Below are 10,112 nucleotides of genomic sequence, written 5' to 3'. Positions count from 1 at the left end.
GTTGTGACAGTGCGGGGTTTGAACCTCGGACCTCTGAGAGATGAGTCCTCAAAGAGACCACACTCCATTTTTTTAAGATACTAATATCTTTCATGCTTAGGCCTATTGGGCGGCTGGACAGTGCTGTCTAATGTGAAGACTTCATAATTCACAACGGTGAAATTATAATCTCCCATAAGGCTAGCAGAACTTGCCCCATCTCCATCGTAGGAGTGAGGCAGGTTGGAATAACTCTCCATATTGGTGTTGCAGTTGTGTGAGATGAGGAGATCAGCGCCTGCACCAAATATTGGACCACACCTATAAAAATAAATAAATTATTAAATAACGCCATTGCGAAACTCTAAATCGCACCAACTAAGCACAAAATAGAATCATTTTATGTATTACGCAGTCATGTAATCATCGCTTCAATAACATAGATTTATTTACAAACTCAAAATATACATTGGAAAACAACATTGAGAAGTAATTTATGAGCAGATTTGTCAGAAAGGTCAGACTTCTATGTTTGGCGAGGTGTTTTACATACATTGATAGGGAAAAAAGAGAGAAAAAGAGAAAAAAGGATAGGCTTGAAATGACAGTATATGCTATTCAGCCGAAGCGAATTATTTTCTAAATTCGTAGCTGTTGAGTCGTTCCTTTATCCTTATTTATGTTGGTATTAATGCAACATTATGTACTTAGGATTTGTACCGTGTAGAGTTGTCGCTATATTCTGCCTGTTAATCTGAAATCTGTGTCTTTTCAGTCTACGCTTTTATGTAATTAATTTATCCTGGTATCCCCAGGATGATTTCAATCGCATCCCATAATCTCTGTTTATATTGTCTGGATATTTGTAAAGCTCGATTGCTCCTTTTATTAATCAAGTTCGGTGACTCTTCAGTCTCCCTGAGATTTCAGGCTCGAAGCTTAACTTTTCTTAAGTAGTGTTCAGCCAAAACCCATGTTTTGCATTGATATGTGTAAATGACAATAGCGAGCGATAACTTCAGCTACAAAAAGTATTTGTAAATTTATTCCTACATAAATAATTATATAAATGGGTATATTTTCTGCAATTCTGTGTGATACAACATTATCTCTCTGCTTCAGCAGTTGACAACAGAAGACGGAATAGGTACTTGCTTTTAAAGGAAAAAAATACCAATAATCCATTAATTTAACTCAAACAGCGATTAACTTTGCGATATGTGTATTAATGTAACTATACTTTCCACTATTTAATTACAAATTATTCTTTTTCAAATACCACAATGATTAACAAATTACAACAGGAATGGAGAACACTCTAGCGAAGGGAATGTGGAAGTCTAGGCATTTACACGGTTTATGACCTGTCATTGGCTGGTATTTGGACAAACTCAAAATATTGTATTACCACAATGATATTCAGTAGACATATTCCCATTAAGATTGGAAGTAAAGTGTTAACACTGAGCAGAAATTAATAATGCAAAAATTGGCCACATAAAGACGGCAAGCGTGTCCTGTCAGATGTCTTTAAGAACACGGCACATAGCTTTTGAAAATGAAAAATGTTTACAAAATCATATTTTAGTTAGTAAAGTTGTGATTAAATTTCGATTTATCTTAGATAATATTATAAAACTTCAAAAATTTTAAATGCCAGTTAATTATTTGTCTTTTGAAGATGCTGCATTCTATATTAAGACAGCTGGATGAATGAAATGGTGGGCATATGTCAACTGTATTCTATAAAAGAAAAACAGTCCTTAGGAAATAACTTTCAAAACACAATTTTTTAAATAGAGAATCTTCCTATAAAGTTTATATTTGAAGCACTAACTTTGTGGTTATTCATTATAATAAAATAAATAAAACAACTTTGTGTTTAACCACTAATTTTTTATTTTAGTCTTTTAATCTTTTAGTCCTCTCCTGGCTTACTTCGAAAATAATGATATCAAATTACCACCCGTGTAAGAAAAAACCACTTGATTTATTGGATCCACGTGTAGTATTTAGTGAAAATGATAGAAATAAAATAAAAAGGAATCAATTCATTAGTTACGTAAACCTTGACAAAGAAGCTTGTTTGCTTTGAATCCAGTCGGTGAAAAATAAAAATTAGTGGTTAAAAACAAAGTTGTTTTATTTATTTTATTATAGAGAATCTTCCAATGATATTTGTTAACTGCAAGTTTATTTTAGTAGAAAGTAACTGCAACTGGGTTTAAGATTTAAAATATGGTGCACTTTTTTGTTTAAAGAAATAAGCTGGAGTAATTGGCTGTCATTGATTAGGAGAAAATACAAACACTGGCGGTAATTTATAATAAATAACAGTTATTTAATGTTTTTCTATAAATCTAGCTGCTATAAAACATCATTATCGATAGTCAGTATGGACGATTTACCCCTGGTGAATAACGCACTTTCTTCTTCTCTTAGTGCCCTGTCAGTTATCCCCAACGTTGGCAATCACTCTGACAAAAGTCTCTCTGTCCTGTGCTGCCCGGAAAATCTGCTCCTCAGTCCTGAAGCCAGTCCAGTCTCGTATATTTCGCAGCCAGGACATCTGTCTTCTTCCAGCCCCTCTGTGACCCTCAATCTTGACTTTCAAAATTAAATGAAGCAAGTGGTACTTTTCTCCACGCATTATATACCCCAGATACGAAATTTTACAAACTTTTATGGTGGTTAAGAGTTCTCTGTTCGGTCTAGCTCGACTTAAGACTTCTGAGTTCGTTATCAGGTCTGTCCAAGATGTCTTAAGCATTCTGCGATGCAACCACATCTCAAAAGCCTCCAGCCTGTTCAACGCACTTTAATTGGACTTAATAGTATTTTTATGTGTACATATACTGTTTAAAAAAATGTCATTATTACAATTAATGATTGAACCTTGAAATTATTTGTGAAATTAAAATATTTTAATAAATATACATATATAAATAATAAATTGATATATTTATTTCAATAAGTAAATTTGTTACTTTCAATGCAGGTTTGCTAAATAAAAGAGACAAATTGAAAAATGCAAGATGTGATTACTTTGGATTTAATAATAATTCATATGGATGTAAATAATAAAAACACTTATGTTTTATCTCATTATAATAAAATGTATCTTTTCTTTTGTAGAGCTATTTCTAAAAAATAAAATGAAAGCAAAATAACTACGTAATATATGTACTCAATAATAATTCATTTTGAATTTAATTGCCAATAGAAAAAAAAAAGTTAGTGGTGGTAATAAGTGAACTACTCACTCGGGATGATAGCATATGGCATAAGGTTTCTTCACAATGTTGAATTTAGCCGGAGCTTCAGGATTCCCGTACAGCACAAACAAAAAGGCCTTTTCGGAGAGAATATAACCTCCCTTGTGACTGGTCTTGTGCCAAGCGACATCGCTAAATCCTCCGCATATCTCTCCACGACTTCCCTAAAAATATTTAACATAACATACAAGAATAAGGACATGTATCTAAAACATTCACGATTGTAAGCAAAAATTGTTGGAGGTTTTTTTTTGTAAATCATGTTAAAAAAAAACTGTGTGTGATACTTAAATCTACAAATTTAGAATAACCAGACACCAGTTTCATCGCTTTCGGGAGATCTTCAAGGCTAGAATTTTTAGTATACAAATAAACATATTTTTACAAAATCAGAAATAAGAATTCAAATTGTTAAGAATCGGGGTTTTACCATCGTCAACATTTTTCTACCTTTACCCGGTATTTACTTTTTTTTTTTTTTTTTCCACCACAACAGGCCAGGAGGCCTAATTACAGTGGTGAATTACATCACAGAGCACCCAGGCTTGAGAAAAATCACATTTTAATTTTTGTGTTCTCACCGGGAATCGAACCCGGAACCTTCCGTGCGTGAATCAAGCGTCTTGACCACTACACCACGGAGGCCGCCATTGCGCGGTATGCTCGCAGGAGACTTGTCAGGCCCTTGCAAGGTGTTATTTAGTAATGAATGGGTGACTGTAATCAGGAGATATTAAATGCTACTTCATAGAAACTCGAGTTATGGGAAATAACGCTTTAATAAGAAGGTATTGGCATTTTTGCAAATACATAAATAACATACAATGATTAATACAATCAAACAGGTACTTTTTGCAATCCCCGCATATATAGAACAGTGAAAACTCAGCCCAGGCTAGAATGGTTTTAACTTTAAGATAAATCAACCATACACAGGATGCATTTGGTTTCTTCAACAGCTGAAAGTCTAGTAACAAGCTACAGTACTTTATTGACTGGATAATAAAAAAGGTCTCTACTCGAGGATACTTGACTAGATTTGTTTCAGAAAGGTTTAAGTGCGCCAACAATTGACTTTCGTCAAAATAGATTTAAGCATATCAGCTTTAAGCCGTTCGCTTAAAATTAATATTATAATAATTAAACGAACTTTTTGTGAAATTACCTCATAATTATGGAACATAAAAAGTATATTATGATGATAAAAAAATGAATAATCGTTTTACCATAACTATAATCATAACTGGAGCCACTTCATCACAGTGTGCGTGAAAAGCAGCGGCAGAGTATGCGTGAGAGGATGCCCGGAACACCAGCCTCCAGGATTGCTTTGGCACTCCATACCTTAAAACACAAATATTTTTTTTATGATATTCTGGTAGTCATTGACTTAAAACCACAGTCGGTTTCAATAGACAAGTTATAAGTAGGTCTGGTCATAAATTGACTTGTGTAATCCTACATTTTCTTTATTTTTGTTATTTCTGTAATCTATCTTGGTTTTCTAGTTAGGTACTTATAATCAGTGTACATTATATTAAGTTCCACTTTCATGTGTCAGATTTATCTACGGTTTCTATTTCGAGTTCCTCATACGAGTTATGAACAAACAATAATATCGTCAACATTTTGTTACAGCACCATTTTGTACTATGTATGTAATCTATGGTTCTTGTTATAATCAGTTTATCATAGATTTTTTCTGAAATGTAAAACTCTCTGGTTTACCATGCAAATTTTAAAGCAAATAGTTTATTTCATATCAACAACATCCGATCCTGAAATGTGTTTATCTGTTTTGAAATAATCTTAATAAATAAATATATTTTTATCACCAAATAAATTCTCATTTTGTTTGTAATGATTTTAAGAAGGTATACTTACAATATTATTATTTATCAGAGGAGGAGAAATTACTTACCAATTATTCAAGACACTTTGCAGAGGACTGCGCTCATGCTGCAATATCACAGATCCTGGGTAGAGGTTGAGTGTTAATCTAAAAAATCAGAAATTTTATTTTATATTTACTGTTTTTGACAAGTGCTTACGTGGTTAATATTAATTTTGAAAGCAAATACCTGTAATATATTTTTAACGACAATTTTATAAACGTTTGAGAGAAAACAGTAGTTTTTAAAAAAAAAGGTACAATACATTTTCTGTAACTTTGTACATTGTTTGTCAAATTTATTTAGGAAACAACGTTTTTCTCTTTTGCCATATAACTGGATACTTTTTATCACAGAAGCCCATTTTAAATTACAAAAGAGAAATAAGTCAATTTCAATTTGACATTGAGGGCAGAGTAAAGTTTAACAGTTAAGACAGCACCATCTAGTGGTAAAAATTTCAAAATCAAAGCAGTTACGGCACATGCGACAGATCATTTGACATTTGGAATAACAATGCGCAAGCGCCATAAGGCGCAATAGCAACAGTCAGGAAGATATATGTTGCCGCCTTAAAAAAAATATATTACCATTTCATTTTTATTCATCAATATTTTCGTGAAAATAGCAATCAACGTGTCCGTAGAGCCAGCTTTGTAATACCGAGGGAGATAGAGATAGTAGAAAAGTTGAGTAAACTGTCTCGATACATTTGTAATCACTCCCAAGGTATTACTATATGTTGCGACAAGGTACAATGGTAAGTTAAAGTGATGTAGTAGTACCTCGGTTGCAATCTTTTGTCCTGGTCGACTGCATGATGGTTCCTTCCTCTGGCTCCGAGAGCTCCGCCCACTCCAGTCCCAGGGGGCCCTCCTCCACCCCCCGCCCCAGCTCCCCGCAGCGCGGCCCTGCGGTACCGCTCCAGAGAGACTTCCATAGCTACTGCTCCGGTAGGTTCAACTTCTTCAGCAAATACCTGACTATCTGTAAGAGACCGTGTTAGAAGACATTATTAGGATGGATATTCATTATTTGAAAGAATAAACTTCGGCTTAGCTAGATAGACGAGCACATGATTGGCAATCAGATGAAATGGTATGTAAGATGTTGTTATTATAGATAACTTGTACTGTACAATTTTAATAATACTCGAAGGCGATTCACAAAAGTGATTTTATACAATATTCAATTCAATTGAAATTAGAATTTAAGTCAAACAATTTGTTTTGTGATGCTAATGAAACGGGTTGTGGTCCTGTGGGTAGTGTCGCGGACTCCGGATCAAGAGATCCAAAGTTCGGACCCTGCTATACTGCAACTTGTTCCCCATTATCTAACATGGCTTTAACATTTATGACTCGAAATGTTTCAGAAATGTATCAAATGATTTAGAGAAGAGGTAGGTTTTAAGTTTATTCCTACACATCATTTTCACACTTCTCTTAAAGGAACATTGGATGCCATCCAAAGGGCCTGCATTTACCAAATTAAGTGCAATGGTTGCGCACTGGTATAATGACTTGTCATATTGCTTTAGATGTTGCTGATTTAAGCGTAAAAGTATTTTGGTTAGTTTATATTGTATTCTTATTTTCATTAAACTTAATGGTTATATTAGATTATTTGAATGAAAATTTATGTCAGACTATTTGTAGAGAAATTATAGTATAAACTATGTTTAAAAAGAAATATATTTACCAATTAATAATAGTCGTACATGTGCCATTAGCGGAGCCAAATGTTGGCAAACTCGAGCTCTTTCCTCCTCTGCCCAATGTGCTGTCGGTTGTGTAACTCCAGCCTGATGCTTGGCCCAGCCCAGTACACATCTCCATACATCCTCTTCTTCCAAACACAGCTATGTTTAAAACAGACAACACAAAAGTAAGTATTTAAAGCAATATTAAATCTTTACTTACGCCAAATGACATTTTTATCTTAAATTTACATTGCTATAATTTGTATGAACAAAGGATTTTGATTTTGCCAAAATGCATTTTATTAGTGATAACTGATAAAAAATAAACATTGTTTTTTATGTAAGTATTAAATTGTTAACGACTTACATAGTCTGATGAAATGAGTTTGATAAGTGCATCTTTAGGCAAATTTAAAAATGCATTAGTCTTCACACATTCAGATGCATTTTCACCGATGTATGAAATACACTTTTCCATGAAGGATGCAGCACTCTTGTTACCTGGGAAATAATGTTAAAAATTTGCATGTCAATTAAGTGGATATTAATTTCCTTAAACTAAATATTATTTATGGTAATAAACCTCTTATTTATTCATATTTCAAAGTACCAAATGCCTTTTTAAAATTTATATAGAAAATTACCAAAGAACTTTCACTTTAGTAAGTGATAAACTTTAAAAAATTCAATGATCAAATTGCTACATAAAGATGTATACCATCAAAGACACAATATTTCAATATAATCAATGTATAAATCTGTAAATAAATTGTCAGGGCTCTACTTTGGTACAACTTTATTTGTCAGCGCGCGTCGCACTCTGAGTAAAAACACAAATTGGTACATGATTACAATATTAAATGTACTAGTATAAAAGGGCTAGTTGTTTCTAGATATTGTAATAAATGTTGCAAAGAACACTGCAAAACAGTAATCTAAAATACGTAACATGTTACCAAACAATATTTAGAATTGTAAGTTAAATACAGGAGTGAGACGTATGCTCAAATAATGGCTCATGGATTTTTTTTTTTGTATTAATGATAGTTTTAATTTGAAATAATATAATAAAATATGGTATAATATTTAATGTTTTCAAATAAAATTATTGTTAGTGTAGGTTAAGTATAAAACATTAAAACAATAATATATTAGAACCTGTAGACGAATTGTATGATTACAATTCAGCAGGACTTTGATTTTAAAATTACTGTGTAAATATTTTTTGAAAGTAAAAAAAAAACCTATTATTTTTAAAATGTACATTTTTAGTAAATTATAATTACTGAAGTCAGTCATAGGTATTCAGTGAATATACAGGAGATTAAATGCTTTATGGAAACTTACTACACGGATTGTCTTTTAGAGCTGGCAGACAGGAAAATAACTGTTGCATAAAATTATAAACACACATCTGAATTGCTCTGAACTGTTGAAAAATGTTAACTTGCGGGTAGATACTAGGTCCATGCGATGTTATGCATTTCATGCTTCTGACATATTCACCTATTACAAAATTCACAGATATGGTAACAACTGTGCTGAACTGGGTGATATATTTGATATTAGGGTTGTATTTGCTTACAAAAATATCACATTTAAGCATTTTTTAAATAAATATTAATTAACATGAGCAATAATTTAATAATTAATCCAAAACATCAAAGTTAAATACATGTCTGCACTTGAATAAGGTACTGATAACTTGGTATTGATAGCCTATTGTGTAGGTAAAGAAGAATTGATGACATTGCCTCGATGGCAGGTAAAACATGGATGACAAAAGCAGGAAAAAGGAAGGAATGGAGACGTTTGGAAGAGGTCTTTATCCAGCAGCGGTGAGAACAAAGAAGAAGAAGTAGGTACACAGCTCTGAGCCGATTACTCGTAAGCATCGTATTTATTAGGTATAAACATTAATAAAATGTATAAATTTTTTTAAAATGCACTCGTGCTAAATATGGCAAATATCCCAGATAAATACAGTTTGTGAATTATTCGCATCACATAAAAATGCCTCAAATTAATTTACTGCAAATTTTAACTCAATATGCGGTTCTTGTTTATTATTATTGAATCGGGTTGTGGTCCTGTGGCTAGTGTCTCGGACTGTCCCATCATTCGAATCCCACTCTACCCCAACTTAATTCCTACTTTCTATAATGAGTTATTTACAACTCGTTGAAAATGGCCCTCAAAATTAAATATTTGGGTAAATCTTAAGAACGCAAATATTTCTTTATTTTTTAAATAAAAAAATATATAAGAAAACAACGGAATAAAAAAAAAATTACAATTAAACAAAAATTATAAAGCTAATTTATAAACTGCATAATCTTGAATATTTACAATGCAAAAAAAAACATACTTACGCAAGGCCACTCTGTATCACTCCACTTGCAAATTTAAAAAATATATATAATAGGTATATGTAAACAAAAATAAAGTTTTTTGTAAACAACAGTCTTTAAAAAAAAAATCTTTGAGCTAACAATTAGTTTATTTTAAATAAAAATAATATACAATATCAAGGTACCTAGTTAAGGTTTTTTAATTAAATTGAGTCTGGAGATAACAATAATAAGGATTCTTTTCCAAATACATAAAGTAATACAAAATAGGTACATGGTAACGTGATTAGGAATTAAAATAAAAGATTTATATATTTCTCCATCTTATTGATTGTGTCATTCTGGATACTGAAAGCTGATAGTATGATGTCACCGACCCAGATGATGGATGCAGCAATGCTGTGCGAAATGTTGTTAAAAAGTACTAACAACAAACAACATAACTCATTAATTATGTAAAAAGCCGTTAATACCTAAAAAATATTATCCTTATCTTATTTTATCTAAATACATGCTAGATTTTTTTTTATGTATTTATTTAGGCTGGAGAGAATATAATTTATTTGGTTGCTTCTTAACATACACCGTTTCTGGAGTCTTTTATCGGTAATTATATTATATCATGCATATTCGGTCTGAAATGAATTCAGACCTTACAAGTTGCTTCATTGACTACGACAAAGCGTTTGATAGTCCGCATCGACCATCCGTCTGGAAAACTCGATGCGTATGGAATTCCACAATAATTATTCAATACTGATGGGTGTTTTAAGAAGTCATTATGGTAGATGTTAAGGGTAGAATACCTTATCTTTGTCTATTCACAGATAATATAAAGACAAACAATACTAACTTATGCAACAATTTTGATTCACAGTAACAATGGGAAATCACACAATTTAAAATGTGCGCA

At 32.2% G+C, this 10,112-nt stretch overlaps 1 protein-coding gene across 2 annotated transcripts in view; it reads right to left on the bottom strand.

The window, feature by feature from the left end:
* The window catches only part of LOC148277070 (uncharacterized), a 52,421-nt gene continuing 42,309 nt past the window's right edge, over positions 1-10,112 (bottom strand). For both annotated transcript variants that reach the window (XM_088233376.1, XM_088233378.1), the window contains 7 exons: positions 7,216-7,349; positions 6,848-7,007; positions 5,932-6,133; positions 5,176-5,253; positions 4,481-4,598; positions 3,243-3,418; positions 1-300 (listed from right to left, as the gene is read on the bottom strand). In XM_088233376.1, coding sequence (XP_088089502.1) covers positions 81-300; positions 3,243-3,418; positions 4,481-4,598; positions 5,176-5,253; positions 5,932-6,133; positions 6,848-7,007; positions 7,216-7,349 — 1,088 coding nt within the window. In that variant the 3' untranslated portion in view covers positions 1-80. The remainder of the gene's footprint in view (positions 301-3,242; positions 3,419-4,480; positions 4,599-5,175; positions 5,254-5,931; positions 6,134-6,847; positions 7,008-7,215; positions 7,350-10,112) is intronic.

This window comes from Micrasema longulum, unplaced genomic scaffold (genome assembly GCF_059751315.1).
Source record: "Micrasema longulum isolate JH-2025_06_02 unplaced genomic scaffold, ASM5975131v1 h1tg001090l, whole genome shotgun sequence".
Classification (NCBI taxonomy): domain Eukaryota; kingdom Metazoa; phylum Arthropoda; class Insecta; order Trichoptera; family Brachycentridae; genus Micrasema; species Micrasema longulum.
The sequence above is the reverse complement of the archived record's forward strand: the minus strand, read 5'-3'. Positions and strand labels throughout refer to the sequence as shown.